Source organism: Narcine bancroftii, chromosome 14 (assembly GCF_036971445.1).
Source record: "Narcine bancroftii isolate sNarBan1 chromosome 14, sNarBan1.hap1, whole genome shotgun sequence".
Classification (NCBI taxonomy): domain Eukaryota; kingdom Metazoa; phylum Chordata; class Chondrichthyes; order Torpediniformes; family Narcinidae; genus Narcine; species Narcine bancroftii.
Window position 1 is genome coordinate 4,729,245 of NC_091482.1, and position 24,141 is coordinate 4,753,385.

The 24,141-nt window shown below is 40.8% G+C and overlaps 2 protein-coding genes across 7 annotated transcripts in view; one reads left to right on the forward strand and one right to left on the reverse strand.

Moving 5' to 3' along the window:
- rps6kb1a (ribosomal protein S6 kinase b, polypeptide 1a) overlaps window positions 1-24,141 on the reverse strand; it is a 211,542-nt gene that overhangs the window by 160,509 nt on the left and 26,892 nt on the right. For 5 of the 6 annotated variants that reach the window (XM_069910978.1, XM_069910976.1, XM_069910977.1 and 2 more), the window contains exon 5: window positions 23,391-23,501. In XM_069910978.1, the coding sequence (XP_069767079.1) occupies window positions 23,391-23,501 (111 nt within the window). Of the gene's footprint in view, window positions 1-6,159; window positions 6,323-23,390; window positions 23,502-24,141 lie in introns of those variants that run through there. The other variant, XM_069910980.1, reaches the window with a different exon arrangement.
- The window catches only part of ptrh2 (peptidyl-tRNA hydrolase 2), a 62,682-nt gene continuing 45,830 nt past the window's right edge, over window positions 7,290-24,141 (forward strand). Inside the window, exon 1 of the mRNA XM_069910988.1 lies at window positions 7,290-7,376. The gene's annotated coding sequence lies outside the window, so the exon portion shown is untranslated. The remainder of the gene's footprint in view (window positions 7,377-24,141) is intronic.

Here is a 24,141-nt window from a genome sequence, read left to right on the forward strand (position 1 = left end):
ATTGATCACTGAAATATGCAGTTCTTGTAAAAGCAAAACTTTTTTTTTACTACACACCATCTCATTTCATCAAATCAAAAAAATCATCAACAAACGCTGTGTAAAATATAACAAGTTGAACGATGGTTCATCTGCCTTTACTTTCTCCAAATGCCTAAATGATGGTGTCAATTTTTTTTTTTTAAAAAGGCAAATTTCAACATTTCAGAATATTGGAAGAATCTTTTCCTTCATTTGTTGTTTCAGACCCTACTTCAACTCCAGTTGCAGTACTGGCTCAGCACTCATTTGAGCTCTGGGGCCATGTCAGATATTTAGATGCCTGCCCTCTGTTCTGCTGCTTCTACTGTAGAATGATTTCAGAATTTAAAAAAAAACATTTATGACACCCCAATTCATAAGTGTTAAGTTTCCTTGTTCCCAACACCTTTCATTGATCATTATGCAAGAAACAGAAAGATGCCACTTGGCTACAACTTGGGAGAGCGTCCTTCTACTGATAGTGAGAGTTATACAGCACAGGAACAGTCCCTTCAGGCCAACATCCATTATGAACAAGACGCTTAACTGAGCCAGATCCATTTGCGTGAGTTTGGCCCACATCCCTCCAAACATTCCGACTGTTGTAATTCTCCCTGTTTCTGCCACTTCATCTGGCAGACTGCCCTTAGCCTCTGTGTGCAAGTTGTCCCTCAAGCCTCTTTTAAACATTTCACCTCTCCCCTTAAAATGCCCTTCATTTTTAGGTTCTTTGATCCTCGGGAAAAATTATTCACCTGCCCAGTGTCCATCATGATACCTTTTAGGTCACCTCTCTGTAGTGGAGAGCAGCAAGTTCCTTCGAATTCATTTAACTAGTGACCTATCATGATCACATCTTCCCACTTGTCAGGAAGGTACAACAGCGACTGCAATTCCTGAGACGACTGAAGCTGGCAAGGTGACCAGCCTCCATCATGTCAACCCACTACAGGAGATCTATCAAGAGTGTTCTGGTGTGTAAAGAACTAAAGAGGGAAAATAGAAGGGAAGGAAGGAAGAAAGGGTGGGGGAAAAAAGAGAGAGCTTTGTTATATATGTTTAAAAAAAATGTTTTCTGGGGAGGGCTGGGGGGAAAAGAGAAGAACCGTCACTGCAAAATCAGTTGACAGTGTGAGTAAGATTGTAATCCAAAAGAAAACGGGAGTTGTGGCAAGTGATAAGGGGTAACTCAGAGAGGGAGGGAACTTTTGGGGTTAAGGTATTAGTGGGTGTGGGAACTGCGGGGGTACTTTATGTCTTAAATGTGTTGCTGTACATAAAGTTTAATAAGAGAAAACGAAGAGATGAAAATGGGGAAAAGGGGGATGGAGGTGGTGAAGAGGTGGAAAAGAAATATAAGTAAGATTTAAGATGGCCATGTTGAACTATATGACTATAAACATTAATGGAATACATAACCAAATCAAAAGGAAGAGGCTACTAAATTTATTGAAGAAGGAAAAAATAGATATAGCATTTGTGCAGGAAACTCATCTAACTGAAGCGGAACATAACAAATTAAAGAGAGACTGGGTAGGACATGTAGCGGCAGCATCTTATAATTCAAAAGCTAGAGGTGTAGCCATACTATTTAACAAAAATGTACCAATTAAAATAGAGGAGGAAATACTAGATCTGGCAGGGAGGTATGTAATGATAAAATGTCAGATATACTCAGAATTTTGGAATTTGCTCAATATATATGTGCCTAACGAGGAGGATCAAAAGTTTATGCAGGATATTTTTTTGAAGATTGCAGACACACAAGGAAATATATTGCTAGGAGGAGATTTAAACCTTAATTTGGACCCAATGTTGGATAAAACTGGACAAAAGACAAGTAATAAGAATAAAGTTGCCAAATTTATGGTTAAATCAATGCAGGAAATGAAACTTATGGATACATGGAGGAGGCAGCACCCAAGAGAGAAGGAATATTCATATTATTCGAGTAGGCACAAAACTTACTCAAGGATTGATATGTTTTTATTGTCAGCGCATATTCAAGGGAGAGTGAGGAAAACTGAGTATAAAGCTAGACTACTATCAGATCATTCACCCCTATTATTAGCAATAGAATTGGAGGACATGTTCCCACTTTTGTTTGGGTTTACAGCTTATTTCCTCATTCTCTTTCTCTTGCAGCTTGATGTACATGTTTGTTATAAATCTTTTAATTATCATTGTGTCTGTAATCACATATTCAAAGCTGCTTCCTTCTGGTAACTTCAGCCTGCTTCCCAATTTGTCCTTGAAGTAGGTTTTCATTTGGTGGTCTGCAAACATTGTACCGTGAGTTATTCCATATTTGTACTTCATTTGTTCAAAAGATAATAAATTATTTCCCAAAAAACAATTTTCTATTTTTTTTTAATCACTTTTCTCTCCCATTCTCTAAGGGAAAGGTTATCAATTGTGATTTTGCTTCAATAATAATTTTGGTAGTTGGTAATTTGTTTTTTCCTTTCTATGTGAATCTTCTTCCAAATGTTGAGCAGATGGTGCAGTACTGGTGAACCAGTTTTTCATCCCACTTATAAAGTATATGTTCTGGTACCTTCTCCCCTATTTTATCTAGCTCTATCTTAGTCCAATCTGGTTTTTCCCTTGTTTGATAAAAATCTGATAGATATCTTAATTGTGCTGCTCTATAATAATTCTTAAAGTTTAGTAGCTGTAAGCCCCCTTGTTTATACCATTCTGTTAATTTATCTAGCACTATCCTCGGTTTCCCCCCCTTTCCATAAGAATTTCCTTGTAATTTTCTTTAGCTCATTGAAGAATTTCTCTGTTAAGGGAATTGGTAACGATTGAAATAGGTATTGTATCCTTGGGAAGATATTCATTTTAATGCAATTTACCCTTCCTATCAGTGTTAGTGGTAAATCTTTCCAATGTTCTAAGTCATCTTGTAATTTCTTCATTAATGGCTGATAATTTAATTTGTATAGATGGCCTAGATTATTATCTAATCTAATACCTAGGTATTGGATTGGTTGTGTTTGTGGCAGACCAGATTTCCAAGGCCCAATGGCTACTTTCTTCACCATTTCTTATATTATACCCCTGTTCACCCCAGTTATAAATAGAAGCAAACAGACAAGTGTGTCAATGAGGTACTGTGCACCATCTGCACTGTAGCTTGGCCACTATGATCCCCTTTTTGTGTTTTATTCATTTTAGAAAGCCTTTTCCTGCTTTGTCAGAGCAGAATGGATACATTCATCAAGAAATAATTATTTTACAAACATGAAGTTTCAGAGACGGCACTAACTGTTCCACAATAGTGGCATTCCAATCAGCAAGTCAGAGGTCAGGATGATGGAAGCATTGGAGAATGGAATTTTGCCCAATGTTGACCCTGAAAAGGTCAAATACTTCACTGCTTCCATGAGCGTGGGGAAAACAATGCTAACATTTGCTCTTTGGCATGAGGAAATAGCAACAGTAACATTGCCTTGCATTTTTTTCCAATGCCAGACAGTGCCTTATTGAATTGGTACAGCTGTACATTATTAAATCCCACTCTTCCTACATCACTAATACAGTTACAAGCATCATGTTGCAAATATTGTATAGTTTTTAACACAACAAAAATACACTCCTACTGGCTATGCACTGTTGTCAAGTCAAATTTCTTGTCATCTGATTGTACAAGTATGACCCTATAAAACTGTGTTCTCCTGTCCTCGGTGCAAAACATGCAGACACCCAACCCGACATACAGAAACATGACATCTGCAGGACAAGTCCTGATCTGTACAAAAATAAATACATTTTGTTTCATGAATACGAGTGTCTCAGATGGTTAATGTGAGCAGTTCCTCTGGTCGTTCAGCATTCTCACTGCCCGTGGGAATAAGCTGCACCTCACCCTGGTGGTGTTGGCTCTGATACTACTCCTGAATCTCAATGATTTTCCATGCCTTCTTCAAACACCATCCCAGAAGTTCATGTCCATGATGTGGGGGTGGGGGATGGAAAGAGTAGAATCTGGCTTGATTTGAAATCAACTGGACCCATCTTGTGTCTTGGGTTCAGATATCAAAAGAATTACGTCTTCAGGCTAGGTGCAGCTGGAACATACCATAATCTTTTTTACTAAAATAGGAGATCCTCTCAAACATTTTAATTCATTCACCACAGGTTGATGTAGCATTTGGTGCAATGCTATAACAGTGCCAGCAATCTGGGTTTGAATCTGGTGCTACCTATAAGGAATTTAAATATTCGCTCCATTTCTGCATGGATTTCCTCCCACCTTCCAAAACATATGGGGGTCGGAGACTGATTGGTGTATTTGGGCAGCATTGGTTTCGTGGGCTGAAAAGACCTGTTTCAGTACTGTAGGTCCAATTTAAAATTTAATTTGAACATTCTTGCATTATTTTTCCCAGATGAACAATATATTCAAGAATTTCCTCCATCCCAGGAATTTCCTCTCCTGTTGTCCAATCAAGGCAACAACTCTCAGTTTGTTTAGGATCCCAACTCAAAATGCTGACTGTCAATTTCTCTACGGATGTTGCTGACCTGCTGAATCCCTTCAGCTATTCTCTGGCTAATAGATTCCAACATCTGCAGTTCTTGTACTTTGAGGCGACAATGACTCTACTCAATAAGCTGGACAAGACACTGTATATATTTGAAAAGGAAAATGTGTGTATTTTGATCAATGTGGTTTATGGTGTGAAAAATAAAAAATTTAAAAAAAATAAGCTGGACAAAAAAAGTGCAGTGCTCGAGACCAAAAATCATACACAACTTCTCGTGCTGTACAAAATGACAAATTTGATAAACTGGTCACACTTCTCACGCGTTCAACTAATGTTTTTGGAGAAAACACAATCCTTGGGTATCAGTGATAGCAAATTTTGACAGGTGTACCGTGGAGAGCATTCTGACTGTCTGCATCACTGCCTAGTAGGGAGATGCCAATGGACAGAACAGGAAAAGGCAACAGAGGATTGTAAACTTGGCCAGTGCCATCATGGACATCAGTCTTCACTCTATTAAGGACATCTCAGGAAAGCAATTTCTCAAGACTTACAAGCCAGAGTCTTGAGAAATATTGGATCAAAGTCATTAAAACTTTCTCTGCACTTTTTACTTAATTTTAAACTAAATCTCAACTGCTTGATTTGGTATTGTTTTAGAGAGGGACATCACGACATCTTAGCTGCACATATTAGCTTTTATTTCTCTTATGGCTAGGCGGGCGGTGTTGCTCAGATGGACGGACGTTACCTTGCATGCTCAATGGCTATGTGACATCATGTCATGTTTAAACTTCAAGATTAGATGCCCAATTTCAGATTTGAATTTAAATGTTCAAACACTGTGGAGAACCTTTTTGAACTACTTTTATAAACTTTCATTTGTTATGAAGGGAGAAATGTTGACAAATGAGGTAATTTATCACTCAGATAAGAATTGCCTTTTTTTGGCCAAACAGCTTCTTTTTGGCAGTGGGTTTAGATTTTCCTTTTTAACAATAAAGTAATCTTTCAATACAGAATAATTTGTATGATTAAAATGTGGAGCATCTTTGATAAAATGATATTATTTGATGACAAAATATAAGAAAGCAATCTCTCTCATCAAGAACCCTCACCATCCAGGCCAGGCCGCCTTCTCACTGCTACCATCAGGAAAGAGGGACAAGAGTCTGAACACCCAACATTACAAAAATTGCTTCTTCCCCTCTGCCATCAGCTTCCTGAATTGACAATGAATCTCACATTTTCCCCCCTCTTTTGCACTAATTTATTACAAGTCCTTTACACATAATGCTGTTACAAAACAACGAATTTTAAGACATGTTCATGAAAATAAATTCTAATTTTGAAAAGATACAGCTCTAAATAAAGTAAGAATCCACAAGTCCAAAAAAAAACCCAGGGTTATCCCATCAGCATTTTGAACTCAAACATTACTTCTGAGAGTTGAAATGAAAACATGCAGAACACCACATTCAATTGTGCTTAAGCCCAAGTCTAAATGAAAGACATGCAAAAGGCAACTAAATTTAATTTATAACAGATGGATAATCATACATAAAAATTTGCTCTGGAAACTGTTAGATCAACGAAAAAACAGACATTGTAAACAAAATAAGCCAAATGTTTTGTGGCTTACCATTAAATCATTGGTATGAACTTAACTCCATTCACAACAGACTCTAGATTTAACTACACAGCAATTTTGTGATTTCACAAAAAATTGTAATACTAGATTTTTCATTCCTTTGATAAATCCAGATGTTTCGAAATCAAATTTTTTTCCAAGTTGAGGTTAGGGTGGGGAGTGGTGGAGAAAAAGGAAGATAAATACAAACACAATATGTGCTCTAGATTAACTTATATTGAAGAGAAAAATGCAGGAAGTTGCCACACAGTACATGAAGTAATTCCATTGTTTACAAACCTTAATGGCTGAGGGACTCAAATGTAAGTTTTTTGGTCACAAAGAAAGAAGCACCAAAATAGAAATGAAAAACACTGGAAGTGGCCAGGAAGATTTAATTTTTAAAAAAAATTTACACATACAGCATGGTACCAAGTCCATGCCGCCCAATTTACACCCAATTAACCTACAGCCCCAGTATGTTTTGAACAGTTGGAGGAAGCCGGAGCACCCAGGGAAAACCCATGCAGACACAGGGAGAACATACAAACTCCTAACAGAAAGCATGGGATGCAATGCAGAGAGAGAAAAAGAGTTAATGATTCTACTTTAATATACAAAAGTGCTGGAGAAAGTGCAGGTCACGTAGCATCCATAAGAAGTAAATACACACAACTAATGTTTCGGGCCCAGAGTCCTTCTTCAAGGTATGAGCAAAAAACAGAGGGACAGGGTAAAACAGAGATAGGAGAAGGACCAAACAGAAACCAGAGATGGAATAATGTTCCTAAAATGGGCGGCACGGTTAGTGATTGGGACCAGGGTTCGAATCCTGCGCTGTCTGGAAGGAGTTTATACCTTTTCCCTGTGTCTGTGTGGGTTTCGTCCCACCATTCAAACCGAGGTTGTAGGTCAATTAGATGTAATTGGGCAGCATGAGCTGACAGGGCCTATTACGGTGTTGCATGGCTAAAGACATGGTGTTGGGGAGTGGCTTCAGGCTTCTCGATCATTGGGCTCACTTCCAGGGAAGGTGGGACCTGTTCCAACAGGACAGTTTGCATCTGAACTGGAGGGAGACAAATATCCTTGTGGGCAGGTTTGCTCGTGCTGCTCTGTTGGGTTTAAACTAGATTTGCAGGGGGAGGGAAACAGAGAATTAAAGCAGATAATGAGGTGGAGGAAGATAAAGGTCATACAAAGACTGCATGTATCGACACAAATTAAAGGTTTGTACTGAGAGAAATGTATTTATTTCAATGCAAGAAGTATTTGTCTGAAAAGCTGAAGAGCTTAGGGCATGGATTGGCATGTGGGATTATGACAATACTGCTATTAGGAGGGCAGCTCAATGCTCTGGGGTTCTGTTGTTTCAGATGTGATAGAGGGGGAAGGACGAAAAGGGGAAAGAGTGACATTGCTCGTCAGGGAAAATATCACAGCTGAACTTAGACAGGACAGCCCAAAGGGCTTGTCGACAGAGGCCATATCGAGCTGAGGAACAGGAAAGGCGTGACCACACTCAAAGGGTTGTATTATAGACCACCCAATAGTCAGAGAGAATTGGAGGAGCAAATCTGTAGAGAGATAGCAGAAATAAAGTTGTGGTAGTAGGAGATTTTTAACTTTCCACATATTGACTGAGACTCCCATTCTGTAAAAGGGCTGGGTGGCTTAAATGTGTTCAGGAAAGTTTTCTAAATCAATATATAGAGGGAGAGTGCAGTACTTGATCTCCTATGAGGGAATGAGACAGCACAGGTAACAGAAGTAGTATTGGGGAACATTTTGGGTTCAGTGATCATAATTCCACTAGTTTCAAGTTAATTATGGAAAAGGATAGGACTGGTCCTTGAGTTGAGATTCTAAATTGGAGAAAGGCCAATTTTGTGGAAATGAGAAAAAAAATCTTGGAAGAGTGGATTGGGATACAATGTTTTCTAGCAAGGACGTGTTTAGTAAATGGAAGGCTTTCAAAGGCAAAATGTTGAGAGTGCAAAGTTTACATGTTTCTGTCAGGATTAAAGGCTTAAAGGTTAACAGGCATATAGAATCTTGGTTTTCAAGAGATATTGGCAATCTGGTTAAGAAGTGTACAGCAGGTATAGGAACAAATGAGGGACTAGAGTATAGAAAATGTAAAAGTACTTAAGAAGGAAATTGAGAAGGCAAAAAAGACACAAGGTTGTTTTGGTCGATAATGTGAAGGTAAACCTGAAGGGTTTCTACAAGTACGTTAAGAGTAAAAGGTTAGTAAGGGACAAAATTGATCCCCTAGAATATCAGTGTGGAGCCTCACGAGATGGGGTAATCTTAAAACAATTTTTTTTTTGCATCAGTATTTACTTGGGAAACTGGCATGGTGTACAAGGAAAGAAGGGAAATAAGCAGTCGTGGCATGGAACATATAGAGATTAAAGAGGAGGAGGTGCTTGCTGTCTTACAGAGAATAAAGGTAGATAAATCCCCAGCCTGCATGATAACCCTATGGACCTTGCGGGAGACTAGTGTAGAAATTGCAAGGGACCTTGGTAGAAATATTTTAAAAGTTCTTAGCCACAGGTGAGATGCCAGAGGATTGGCTCATGTTCTGCTGTTTAAAAAAAGGCTTCAAAAGTAAACCAGGAAATTACATGTCAGTGAGCCTGTCATCAGTAGTAAATTATTGGAGGGTGATCAGGTGTACAAGTATTAAGGATAGTGTGTATGGTAGGTTGTGTTTAACAAATCCTTTTGATTTTTTGAGGATGTTACCAAGAAAGTAGATGAAGGAAAGGCTGTACATGGACTTTAGCAAGGCCTTTGACAAGGTCCCATATGGGAGACTAGTTCTGAAGGTTCAGACACTAGGTAACCATGGAGAGGTTATAAACTAGATTCAAAAATGGCTGAATGGAGAAGACAGTGGTAGTTGGATGATTGCTTCTCAGACTGGAGGCCTTTGATTAGTGGTGCGCCTCAGGGATCAGTGCTGGGACCATTGCTATTTGCTGTCTATAATCAATGATCTGGATGACAATGTAAATTGGATCAGCAAGTTTGCTGATGTCACTAAGATTGGAGGTGTTGTGAATAGTGAGGAAGGGTTTCAAAGCTTGCAGAGGGATCTGGACCAACTGGAAAAATGGGCCAGAAAATGGCAGATGGAATTTAATGCAGACAAGTGTGAGGTATTGGATTTTGGAAGGACAAACCAAGGTAGGACATGGACAGTGAATGATAGGGCACTGAGGAGTGCGGAGGAACAGAAGAATCTGGGAATACAGATACACAATTCCCTGAAAGTAGCATCACAGGTAGACAAGGTTATGAAGAAGGCATCTTGGCTTTCATAAATCAAAGTATTGAGTGCAGGAGTGAGGATGTTATGATGAGGTTGTGCAAGACATTGGTGAAGCCAAATATGGAGTATTGTGTGCAGTTCTGGTCGCCAAACCTCAGGAAGGATATTAGTAAGATTGAAAGAGTGCAGAGATTTACAAGGATGTTGCTAGATCTTCAGGAGTTGAGTTACAAGGAAAGATTAATCAGGTTAGGACTTTATTCCTTGGAGCAAAAGAAAAATGAGGGGTGACAAAATGATGAGGGGAATAGACAGTAAAGAGCCGACTTGCATTTCCAATTCGATTAGGAGAGATAAATACAAGGGTGAAAGGGAAAAGATTTAGGGGAATCATTGGGGGAATGTCTTCACTCAGAGAGTGGTGGAAGTTTGGAATGAGCTGCTATCTGCCATGGTAAGCATCTAAGTTTTAATAAATTGATGGGAAAGGAATGGAGGGTTATGGAATGGGTGCAGGTCAGTGGGTCTAGTAGAATGATGTTTTGGCACAGATGAGAAGGGCTGAATGGCCTGTTTTCTGTGCTCTTGTGTTCTAAATTAAATTTGCAAGTGGCCTTGGTTTGGTAGTGCAGGAGGCCATGGGCATACATGTTGTTATAGGGATGGGTGTGAAATTGAAATGGTTGGCCTCTGGAAAATCCCTATTATTGCAGGAGACAGAGTGAAGGTGCTCAACAAAACTATATCCCAGAATGCATCCAGGTTCTCAGATGTAGAGGAACACAAGATGTAGTTGATGGCCCCTGCAGATTCACAAGTGGAGCTTCACTTGGAAGGACTGTTTGAGGCTCCCAAATGGTGAAGGAGGTGGTACTGGAGCAAGTGCAGCATTTCCAGTGGTCACAGAGGTAGGTACCAAGGGGGCAAATAATGAGAAGGGATGAGTGGAATGGGCAAATAATGGAAGGAGTGGTTCCAGCAAAAAGCAGAGAGGGGAAGACTTGCCTTGTGGTGGGATTGCATTGTAGTGGTGGAAACTGGAGGATAATATGTTGGATGCATAAGCCAGTAGGGTAGCAGGTGAGAACAAACGAAATCCTGTCCTTGTTGCCTCTGGGGAGTTTGTGCAGGGCTGAGTTGATGGTGGAAGAGAGGAAGGCATGATGTCCTGGAATGGAAGACCCCATCCTGGGATTGGATGCATCAAACACTGAAGAGTTGAAAGGAATAGAATCTTTACAGGGACAGGGTGTAAAGAGGTGTTGTCAAGGTGACTGTGCGACTTGGTTTGTAGAAAATGCCTTTAGAGAGTGTCTCCTGAGAATGAGACAGATTGAGAAAGGGGAAAAGTGCTGCCAATGAGGACCATGTGAATTTGAGGTCAAGGTAAAAGTAGCAGTAAAATGGACATGAGGCAGGACCAAAGTAGGAACTGATGTAGCAGGAGAGTTGAGGAGCCTTGCCTATGTAGGCTTGTAGCATGGATTGCAACACAGTCAATAAGTGAGGCATAGCTAGGAGCCATGCAGGTAACCATGGCTACACCTATCACTTGGAAAATGTGAGATAAGTCAAAGGAGAAGTTACTGAGGGTGAGAACAAGTTCTACCAGGCAGAGAAGTGTGGTGATGAAGGGGGAAGTGGATGCGTCGGTTGTTGAGAAAAAAACAAAAGGCTTTGATATCTTCAGTATGGGGAATGGGGGTGTATAGAGATTGGGCATCCATGGTGAAAATGAAGTAGTCAAGTTCAGGGTACAGTAAGTTGATGAAGTGATGGAGGGCATGTGAGTTTACGCAGATGTTGGTCAGGTGGTACTGGACCAGAGAGGACAAAATGGAGTTGAGGTGAGATGATACCAGTTTGGTGGGGCAGGAGTACATGGAATCAACAGGTTTATTGAGACATTTGGGTTTGTCGATCTTGGGTCCAATGATTTTCAACCACATCTCCTATTTCCGGCCATTCTACTCTCACTTCCTTTCCACCACCCAGAACGAGTTCCTCTTCCCCTCATCTTCCACCTCATCAACTTCCAACACATTGCCCTCCATAATTTCCACCTTCGATGGGATTGCAACACTGAACATCAAATTTGCAGATGTAATGGTAATTCATCTTTACTTCTTCCAATTTGATATGGTGTGTGTGGTGAACACACAGTGATCCATTTTACATGGATTTGAAAAATCAGAATGCGTCTCCTCTGTGTAAAATCTGCAAGGGTGACTCCCAGTCACATGCCACTTCACTCGTTGGGAGTAAAACAAGAAAGCCTCCAAACTCTGTGATTGAAGTAAAACACACACAATGCTGGAGAAACTCAGCAGGTCAAAGTGTACTTAAAATAGCAAAGATAACATACAAATTTTGGGCTTAGCCCTTCATCAAGGTATGAAGAAATGTAGGCAAGAGCCTGAACAAAATGGTAGGGATGGAGGCAGAAGGTAATAGGTGGATAAGGGAAGGAGGGCAGACCAGCAAGCAGGAATGCTCTGTGAATGGAGAGGGAAAGGAGTGATACACTGGAGGAAAGAAGACAGCCAAGACCAACCGTAAATCGAAGGAGCAGCACTTGATTTTCCGTTTGGGCACTCGCCAGTTTCCGCTAGCCTCCTCTTCATTCTCCCTCCCCCCTTGTTTTTCTTCCAGCTCTCCATCCCTTCCCACTCCATTCACAGATGCATCCCTTCTCCCCATTTACTGTGCCCTCTCTCCCTTATCCATCTATTACCTCCTGCCATTGGGACCATACTGCACCCCTTGCTCCCCTCCCCCCATCATTTTGTTCAGTGCCTGCCTGCATTTTTTCATACTTTGACAAAGAACTCAAGCCCAAAATGTTGGTCATGTACCTTTATTTGCCAACTTTAACTCTACTCACTCCCCTGTGACCTTCATTATTAGAACAGCAATGACTTAAAAAAAAGAACATATTTTCCATCTTTGGCACATTATAGCCCAAAGGATTCTATTGAACTCAATTTATGATAATCAATGTTTTGCTCCCATTTCCTCACAGATATTGCAAGTATTGATTTATTCCTTGGCTTGTTTTCTTTCCCTCTGCAAGTATTTAAAATAATAATTATGTTGACCATTTTGTCCCTGATCATGACCTTTCCTTCTCCCTTTCTTCAATTTGAAGATTTTTTTTCCTTCAATTTCCCCAGTACTGGTGAAGAATCGTTATCCTCAAATGGTTACTTATTTCACTCGGCACAAATGCTGCCTGGCCTGTCGAATGTTTCCAGCATTTTCTTTTTGCCAAAACAAAATTTACATTCTACCTCATTGCCTGGTTTCACAGTAGTTTTCTCCTTTCCCTACATACCCATTCTCTATCTTTGGGATTGAAACTGCCTGAAAAGAATGCAGTGCAAAGTTTTTCATTTTGTATCTTGATGCACATGACACACAATTCAAATATGTAATTAATACCCCACTTTCAATTTAATGAAAGAAAATCAGAAGAATGTACCCAGCTGATTAAAAGCAAATATCACTGTGACAAACAACGCTGCATATTGAATATCTAAACCAGGAAGGCATCAGCTTTGATCCCCACCTTACCGGGCAAACAAAAAAGTTTTGTGCACTTTGTGTAGGGGACAATCAGTGGAATCTTGAATACAGTTTGTCACTGTATCTCATATGTGGCAACAATTCAATATAGCTATCTATAAATCTGAAACAATATAGAAAATTTCCAAATCCACTGCTGAGAATCAAATAAACATGTCCCCATCATTAAGATTTCAGTTACAGCCCTACAAGATACCACAAGAAGTGTACCACCAGGTTCAGAAACATTTGCTACCCCTCCACCGTCAGACTCGTTTAAGGACTCTTACAATGCACATTATTTATTTTCTGTACTGCACAGTTTACATTTCTCTTTTGAACAAGAATAAATAGAAATTCTGCCGAGCACGCAGGAAAAAGAATCTCAGGGTTGATTACGATGTCATGCATGTAATCTGACAATAAACCTGAACTTTGAACAATTAGACTCATAAAACAAACCATGCTGAGTTATCGTCAGAACCGACGACCAAATACAGGAAAAATTCAAGGCTGTGCTTGAAGGCCTTTGGAATAAATGGAATCTTTGGCCCACAAGTGCTCTCTGTGGAAGACCATTCAAGACAGTACAGAGAACCTTGAGACTCCCAACACTAGACAGAAAGCAAACCACCCTTGACTCAAAGAAATGCCAATAATAGGTATTCCTCAAGAATCCTCCATCTTCCATGCAAACAAAGCAAGAAACTAATTTTCAAGAACGTGGTCTGACAGTTTTCAAAAAATTCAAATTCCCTGTCCTTTTAACTTGAGAAAACTGATGGCAGAAGGCCAGTCATCAGTCATGAAATAACGTGACATTTAATAATGAAGTAACATGCATGTATCCCTCAGAACTACCCCACCAGCAGTTTTCAGTTCCTGTAGAATTAACCCTCACTGCTCAGTTTCCAGCAGAAGCATAACCTGCTGTAAACAGCTTTAATCTTCTGTAGGGTATTACAGGTTTTTCCAGTCTCCAAAGCCCATTGCTGGTTACAGTTTGAATATTTACAAAGGACGGCTTCAGCCTTGTGTGCTGATATGGGGCTTGAACCCTTACCCACTTCTTTCTTAAGAAGTACAGGTTAAACAACAATCAGTGAGCATGTGATACATGAAAGTCTGCAAATGCTATTTCTTGGCCTCGCGGACGAAGATTTATGGAGGGGGTAAATGTCCACGTCAGCTGCAGGCTCGTTGGTGGCTGACAAGTCCGATGCGGGACAGGCTATGATTGGAGTAAAAACACACAAAGGCTGCAGGAACTCAGCTGGTCTCGCAGCCTCCATAGGGGTAAACAAAATAAGCAAATTTCTTTGTTATTCCTTGAGGAAGGGCTCGGGCCCAAAATGCCAGTAATATCTTTACTTCCTATGGAGGCTGAGAGACCAGCCAAATTCCTCCAGCGTTTCTGTGTGTTTTTGTTATCAGTCAGCATGTAAACAGATATACAAGTAAATCAATGCCCCCCCCCCACTTCTCGACCACAGAAGAAACTGGGATTTTAGGCCAGGACATTTGTGAAGAATAGGATAGATAATTCTGATTACTTGTGACAAAATGAAACTTGGATGTGGATAATTGTAACTCTGTAAAGCCAATACTGAGTGAGAGAGTTTGTTGTTGGGATGAGACCTTTGTGCACTTATTGAAATAATTTGAATAGTGTAAGTATTACATTCCAAATGAGGTTTTATTTCCTTGGTTACCAAATAGTACTAAATGTTTGTAAAACAAGTAGGAAGTTATATTTTGCAGGGTTGAATGAGTACTTAGGGTGTTTCTACTAAAATTACAATAATCCTCCCACGGGTTTATTACCAATTATTTAACACTGGTCAACTACGTCATCTAATTGATATATTTTGCTCAAGTATCCAGAGACAAAACAGTTCTGCATTTCAGGTAGAGTCAATGCATTGTAATCCCTGAGAGAATGACCCACCCATGAATTTCTTAATGTCAGTGAACTCAATGTGTTATCCACCTAATAGCCTGAGGTTCAGGACTGGCCAGTACTTGGAGGGGAGACCGCCTAGGAACACCAGGTGCTGTCGGGTTCCTGTGAGGGCCACTGGACTCCCTAGTAGACAAAAGTTAAAATAATTTCATGGACGCTACATTCTAAATGTAGGATTACGTGACAATAATGGAACCTTTACCTTTATATCTGCTTTTCCTATTCTCCAGCATGGCAATTTCTTGGAGAAAAGGCAGCAAACAAGGTCACAGATTGATGTGGAAGGTCAATTCCTATCATTTGTTTATACCAGGATGAAAAGCAAATACTCAGATCAATGATAAATTTTAAAAAATGCAGATGCTGGAATTTGGCAAAAAAAAATAATGCTGGAAACAATCAGTAAGTCACACAAACCTAATAAAAGAAATAGAATTAGCACTTCAGCTGGGAGACCATGAATCTGGATATAGCTCGAAAACTTAAGTCATTAACTTGTACGTTAAATGTAGAGTTTTCTCTTCTGCAAATATGAAAAATGAGGGACAGATCTATTAGTTAGAGATCAATTATCTAATGCAACACAAGGACTCAAGGTTTCAGAGAATTTGGCTTCCCCCCCCCCCACCCCCAAAAAAAAACATCATACATATTGTCATTTCCATACAACAGAGGAACAGGCCCTTCAGACCACATGTCTGCATTGAACAGGATGCCTATTTTGATGTAATAGGTCAATTTAGGTCAGTAGTTTTCAAACTGCTCCCCTAAACTCACATTCCACCTTAAGTAATCCGATGCCATAAGTGCTCTGTGATTAGTAAGGGATTGCTTAAAGTAGTACATGAGTGAAAAGAAAAAGGTTTGACCACCACTGTTTTAATCGTACCCAATTGACTCGTCACTGTTTGATAACTCCAAAGGAAACGGGTTAATGACAATTTTTCTCAAGCAAAATATTTCAGTAACAATCGAGTCTAGAGCAGTGATTCTCAACCTTCCCTTCCCACTCACATCCCACCTTAAGCAATCCCTTACAAATCACAGAGCATTTTTGTTTAAGGTGGAATGTGAGTTGGGGGTGGAGTTTGAAAACCACAGATTTAGGTGGTACCTTCAACATGGTCAGTTTTTTAAATTTTCCAGTTCACTAGAAAGATAGGGGTTCAGATGAAACATTAATGGAGGGAAGACAATAAATTGTGATTCAAAAGGTTTCAGCCAGAATGTGCAGGACAGACCACAGACCAAATGACTGCACATTTTTTGGTTCTGAGAATAAACCACAATTCCGAGTGGAATTGCAGAGCTAAACAGATATGGATACAAGCAGACCACGGACTGAATCCTTCCTTCTCATACAATTAAAATGAGTTACCTGCTCCATCTACTGGTGTACCCTGGAACTGCGGAGTTGGAAAAACTGCAGGAAGCTCTAATTCATGACGGGTGAATTAGCGGCTGATCAAGTGGAGAGGGATTTGGGGAGCAAGGCAGCACCAGCTAAAACCTATGCATCCATTTTATTGTGCTGATCTACGAGGCCAATCAACTTTTTTTTTAATGTAAAAACACCTCGACGAAGGACTCGAGTCTGAAACATCAGTTGTTTTCAAAGTCCAAAGCCCACTGCGCAGCTCAGACAGCAAAGTCCTCCTCAGCGACAAGATCTCCATCCTCAACCGATGGTCAGAACACTTCCAATCTCTTTTCAGTGCCAACCGCTCAGATCAAGATTCCGCCCTGCTCCAGCTCCCTCAACAGCCCCTAAGGCTAGAGCTGGATGAGGTCCTCACCCAGGAGGAGACATATAAGGCAATTGAACAATTGAAAAGTGGCAAAGCAGCAGGTATGGATGGAATCCCCCCAGAGGTCTGGAAGGCTGGCGGCAAAACTCTGCATGTCAAACTGCATGAGTTTTTCAAGCTTTGTTGGGACCAAGGAAAGCTGCCTCAGGACCTTCGTGATGCCATCATCATCACCCTGTACAAAAACAAAGGTGAGAAATCAGACTGCTCAAACTACAGGGGAATCATGCTGCTCTCCATTGCAGGCAAAATCTTCGCTAGGTTTCTCCTAAATAGAATAATACCTAGTGTCGCCGAGAATATTCTCCCAGAATCACAGTGCGGCTTTCGCGCAAACAGAGGAACGACTGACATGGTCTTTGCCCTCAGACAGCTCCAAGAAAAGTGCAGAGAACAAAACAAAGGACTCTACATCACCTTTGTTGACCTCACCAAAGCCTTCGACACCGTGAGCAGAAAGGGCTTTGGCAAATACTAGAGCACATCGGATGCCCCCCAAAGTTCCTCAACATGGTTACCCAACTGCACGAAAACCAACAAGGTCGGGTCAGATACAGCAATGAGCTCTCTGAACCCTTCTCCATTAACAATCTTCTTCAGCAGGATGCTGAACCAAGCCATGAAAGACCCCAACAATGAAGATGCTGTTTACATCCGGTACCGCACAGATGGCAGTCTCTTCAATCTGAGGCGCCTGCAAGCTCACACCAAGACACAAGAGAAACTTGTCCGTGAACTACTCTTTGCAGACGATGCCGCTTTAGTTGCCCATTCAGAGCCAGCTCTTCAGCGCTTGACGTCCTGTTTTGCGTAAACTGCCAAAATGTTTGGCCTGGAAGTCAGCCTGAAGAAAATGGAGGTCCTCCATCCGCCAGCTCCCCACCATGACTACTAGCCCCCCCACATCTCCATCGGGCACACAAAACTCAAAACGGTCAACCAGTTTACCTATCTCGGCTGCACCATTTCATCAGATGCAAGGATCGACAATGAGATAGACAACACTCGCCAAGGCAAATAGCGCCTTTGGAAGACTACACAAAAGAGTCTGGAAAAACAACCAACTGAAAAACCTCACAAAGATAAGCGTATACAGAGCCATTGTCATACCCACACTCCTGTTCGGCTCCGAATCATGGGTCCTCTACCGGCATCACCTACGGCTCCTAGAACGCGTCCACCAGCGTTGTCTCCGCTCCATCCTCAACATTCATTGGAGCGCCTTCATCCCTAACATCGAAGTACTCGAGATGGCAGAGGCCGACAGCATTGAGTCCACGCTGCTGAAGATCCAGCTGCTCTGGGTGGGTCACGTCTCCAGAATGGAGGACCATCGCCTTCCCAAGATAGTGTTATATGGTGAGCTCTCCACTGGCCACCGTGACAGAGGTGCACCAAAGAAGAGGTACAAGGACTGCCTAAAGAAATCTCTTGGTGCCTGCCACATTGACCACTGCCAGTGGGCTGATATTGCCTCAAACCATACATCTTGGCGCCTCACAGTTCGGCGGGCAGCAACCTCCTTTGAAGAAGACCGCAGAGCCCACCTCACTGACAAAAGACAAAGGAGGAAAAACCCAACACCCAACCCCAACCAACCAATTTTCCCCTGCAACCGCTGCAACCGTGTCTGCCTGTCCCGCATCGGACTTGTCAGCCACAAACGAGCCTGCAGCTGACGTGGACATTTACCCCCTCCATAAATCTTCATCCGCGAAGCCAAGCCAAAGATAAAAGTAAACTGTTTTAGTATACTATTAGATCTGCTGAGTTTTTCCAACATTGTGTCTTTACTTCAAATGCATACCTTTGTGTTTTACTTTTAATCTTTTTTTGAATGTCAATCTCCATCAACAGAAATTGGTGTGCACTCTACCCAGCCACTCCTTGCCACCAAATCCAATTATTAAATTCAACATCACCTTTAGTGCATCAACGCAGCTGTCAATGCATGTGCTCCCAAGACCACTGCAATGGAATGGAGACAGTTGACTGTGGAATTGCTAAGTGTGTGTGGAGGAGGGTGCAAGCGGTCGGTCCTCGTCACAGTTCATCCACAACAGCAGCATAACAGAGGACTTTCATTTACAGGCTGTTCGCAAAGACAGACGTCCACTGGAAGATTAACAACTCCTCGAAAGGCACACTTAGGTCTTCACAAATCTTGATCATCCAGCACGCAGATGTCAGTGAGAAAATACTGCCAACTGGCATATCCAGGCTGCAGGAGTACATACCGAGGGATGCACTGAGGCTTGGTGAGGCCAGTGCGAGGGTGCCATCCTTCTGCTGCCAGACATTGAAGAGCAGAGACCAGAGGGGAAGCCTTTCAAACAACTGAGGGAAGTAACTACAAGGGGTCACAGGACAACACACAATGGTGCTATGTAGCAGATGAAAAGATTAATGTTACAATGTACAGTAATGGAATCTATTTCTAAAGGGATGTGAAAAGGCTTTCAACGGTTTTCCTTTGCACATAGTTTTATTGTGAATTGTTTATTTTTGGATAAAAATTACAGCCTTTTGCCTAGAAATCTTTTTCCCCAGAACTATACATATGAGGGATGATTTTAAAAATGAGAACATAGAACATTACAGCACAGTGTAGGCCCTTCAGACCCTTCAGACAACCTGTATAGACCTACTCCACAACAATCTCCTGTTATTCTTCTTTACCTCATACCCGAACCCTCTTATTTTTTCTTGCATCATATGTGCTTGAGGGTCTTTTTAAATGTCCTTGTTATTCCAGCCTTTATCAGCACCCCTAGCAATGCATTCAAGACACCTACCACTCTTTTAAAAACTTACCGCTGCTATTTTCCCCTAAACTTTTTTTTCCACTCACTTTAAACACTTACTGGTAATTAGAAATTCTGTGTCACCTGCATAAAAATCTCAGGACTGTCTGCGATACCATGCATGTACTCTGACAATAAATTTGAACTTTGACATAGAGATCCTCTTGTACTTGCTATATGACTGTTCACCCCATCAATGCCTCTCAATCTCATATAGCTCTGTTAAATTACATCTCATCATTCATCAGCTCAGCCTCCTTTGCTTCACAAGACATGTTCTCCAATCCAAGCAACATTCTGGTATATCTCCTTTGCAAACTCTCTGAAGCTTCCTGTAATGAGGCAACTAGAACTGAACACAATAATCCAATTATGGTCTCACCAGAATTTGAAAGATCTGTCACATTAGCCCTCAGCTCTTGAACTGAATTCCCCAACTAATGAAAGCCAGCACATAAGCCTTCTTAACCACCTGATCAACTTGTGCAGCAAACTTGAGGGATCTATGGACTTGGATCCCAAGATCCTTTGGTTTCTCCAAACTGTTAAGAATCCTGCCATTAACCTTGTACTCCTTCAGGTTCAACCTTCCAAAGTACCTCACCACATTAATTCAGAATGAACTTCAATTGCCACTTCCCCAATCAACCCTGCATGCTGTCAAAATCCTGTTGCAACCGTCAATCTTCTCCACGTTCCACAACACCTCCAATTTTGTAACATCTGCAAACTTAAAATGGCACGCAACTGGGAGCTTGGGTTGGCCACTGTAGATAGGGTACAATCTGCCTTTGGTCTCAGCAATGTAAAGGAGGCATTAGGAGCATCAAATACAATGGATGAGGTTGGAGAAAGTGCATGTGAATCTTTGCCTTATCTGGAAAGGCTATTCAAATCTATGAATGGTGGCAAGGGAGGAAGTGCAGTTATATGGAAAAGTGCCTGAGGTCAGGGGGGTCGGGGAGGAGATGGACACACCAGGAAGTCACAACAATAGTGACCCCTGTGGAAGTCAAAAAGGCATAGGAAAAGAAAATCTAGCTAGTGAAACTAAATCTGCAGATGCCCAAATATTGAGTGAACAAACAGAAGCTGGAGGAACTCAGCCAGTCAAACAGTGTTCATGGACAGAAAATTATTAACCTTTTGGGTTTGGACTGGTTAGAGGAAGTCGGAAGGGGTGAGAGAAGTTCAGAGAGAAGAAAAAAAGTGGGGGTTGGCGTAGAAGTAGAAGCATCTTCATCTCCCAACAGTAGTATCTTCCTCTACTTGAGTCTCTCTTTCTGTCCAATATTCTGTCACCTCTCCCCTCCCAGCATGCCCTCCTCACCTTTTTCTCCCTCTACATACAGGTACTTCCTATCTCTTGCTTCTATTTTAGTCAAGATGTGGCTAGTGGTGGATTTGCATTGTAGCTAGAATTACTTTTCATCTCTGGGACTGTCCACTGTACGAGGCTTGTAGGTTTTCCAGATAAACTGTGATAAAATACAAGCAATGTCGTAGCAGTTTAGCAACTGAATTTAGTATCATTCTGAACATCCTAGATGACTTGGTGGGAATGGAAGTGAGATGTGGTAAATTTATGGTAGGAATTGCTTTATAATTTCATAATTACTTCCTAAGTTTCTCTGAATTGCACATGGCAGATCAGAAGTAAACATGGTTTCATAAATTTGGAAGGGCAATTAAGAAATTTCACAAGGGAAATTAACCCAATGTTATTCAGTTTGTAACCTGAATTTTATATGTGTAATGAATGCTTCTACTGTCTGTAGACCAAGAAACAGAAAATAATTTAGGATATCTCCAAGCAGATACCCCAGAGGATGATATCTGGGATTCTGTTGCCCCCTACAGACCTCACTGATTCACAGCCTTCTTCACCATGAAATGAAATCAGTTCGAGGTTTTTCCTCGACCTTTTTATTCTCAAACTGAGCTCCCCTTTCCCAAATACCCAATAAAAGGAATATTCTTTCTCCATCCAGCCTATCAAGCCTGTTATTCTTTTTGCATCTTGCCTACAAATTCTCAGCAGGGGCCCCAAGGCTCCCATCAATCCTTTAGATTTTTTTTTAAAGGAAATCGCTTCTCATTCTTCAAACACCTGCAATCAAACCCTCTCCTGGTGAAGACTAGCTATTTGCATTCCTGGAGGACAGCTGTACTTGGCTGCAGACCTTAAATAACTTCAAACCATGGCCAACAGCAACATCAGAAAGCTCATGCCACACAAACCACTGCATCTTTGCAGAGTTTTTGTTCGTCATGAGTAACCGCTGCCACTTTACCAGAGCTCAAAATCTTGGCCATTACTATTTAGAGTTGAAAATAGCAAACTCTGAATCAACTTATAAAGCTTGAAGGCACTGCTGAACAGGTCAAGACGAAAATGGGGTACTACAAATATGAACATTGAATTTAAAAAAATTATAAAAGTAAATGCATAAAGTTACATAAATAGATTTCATAGCCTAATGTCCACACTGTACCTATTGAACAATGTACAAACTTTCCTCATAGTTTGTCTCTTCACTCGCACAACAAATAAACAGGTGACGCAAAAAAAGTCCTGCAAGAACATAGAATACTGTTGCAGTTAGAAACTATGGATGGTTCAATGCACCATTTACAAGTTAGAAGCATGCACAAGCAAATTTACAGCAAGCAAATTCCATTTTAAAACAAGGATGTTATAGGCCACATCCTTGAATGTTCAAAGTTCAGATTTATTGTCAGAGAAAATAAATGACATCACACAACCCAGAGATTTTTTTTCCCCCTCAGACAGAGGCAGAATTTCTACTTATTGGTAATGAAAAAATTACTCAAAAAGATACATATGCAAAAGAGAGAAATGTAAAGAAAGAAATGCCAACAAACTGACATTGCAATGTAGAAAATAATGTTCAATCATAAATTATGTGCAAAGTCAGATTTCTTAAACAAGTCCCTGATTGAGTTTGATGTTGAGTCTGATGGTGGAGGGGAAGCAACTGTTCCTGAACCTGGTGGTAGGAGTCTTGTGGCACCGATACCTCTTCCCTGACAGCAGCAGTGGGTGCTGGGTGGTGCGGACCCTTGCTGCTGCTCTCCAGTGGCAACACTACAAGTAGATTTCCTCAATGGTGTGGAGGTTTGCCAGTTTTATTGTACTTTTTCCCCACAACAGTATACAATGAGAGAGGAAATTGGAAGGAAATTTAAAAGGCAAAATTCTCACATACTCCACATCTGGATTTCCCAATATAAAGCAGTCAGAACCATTAACAGCAAAAACATGACCGCAAATGTTAGAAAATACAAAATGCAAACCTGTCCAAGACCTCAACTACCTCCGCTCAGAACATCACATGATTTTGCAGACAAATGTAACCAGGAAATAACTCCCTATATTTTATTGCAGACATCTTTTCAAATCAAAGGGAATGAGCTGCCTTTTCAAACTAAGCCCCAGGGTGTGATGAGAAATTGGTGGTCAGCAGCTTTCTTAAATCACAATATATTTTTCATAATTATTTCCTCACAGCCAAGCTATTTTTACTAAACCACTTTCTAATGGCCAATTGTATCACACAAGGATCAGAATCATGAAAATCAGACAGGGCTTGGTGGAGGCAAGAGAGGAAGCTTATCTTCCAAAATGTTACTGTTAAGGGGAATTTCTTATTCTTTAAAAATCTATGTCTTGACCAGCCATCTGCTACAAGTTACTGGATTTCTTTTCAGTATTTGCATAAATTTCAAAAACCATCTTCTCAACAAAAATATTTCAAGGGAATCTCTGAATTTGTGATTATGGTGAATAATTTACTCACCAAGTAGAGCAGGAAAGTGTGCAGGCCTGTCCCAAGCCCAACAGAAGACAGAATACCCAAGCCTACCCAATAGGCACACCACAAAAACTTCTTCTCCACAAGTTGCACAAACTGTGAAAGGCAAAAAAAAATGTTGTTTTATCTACATATTATTAAATGATGTACTTTTTGTTTTAAATCAAGAGGCACAATTGTTAATGCTGGACTTTAAAGAACATGATCATTTTGCAACACAATTAATCCAAAGAATTAAACATTTGCCCAAGATAGACAAACAAAAGCGGATTGATTTTGTGGCTATGCTGCATTATTTACATTTTTTAAAATAGCCAAGGTAACGATAGCCTTCGGGATTATTTAATCACAATACAGTTTTCGCTGCTTTTTAATGTAGAATAAACAATATCAAGATACTTGTACATACAGTCAGTTGAAATACGATGGAGGAAGCAATAGCAATTCTGATTTTGATGCCAACTGAGAATTCAACTGCAGAGATGAGTGTTGATTAAATTAGGTCACTGCGTGCAATTGACCAACTTTCAAAGATGAATGGGGAATTTTTTTATTTTGCTTTTCCTCATCTTAGATGTTCATTCATATATTGAGTAGAACAAGAGTCATGATACGGTCATGGTCAGCACAACATTGTTATAGCACCAGCAACCCGCTGCCTGTGAGGAGTTTGTATGTTCTCCCCGCGTCTGCGTGGGTTTCCTCTGGGTGGTTCAGTCCCACGGTTCAAAATGTA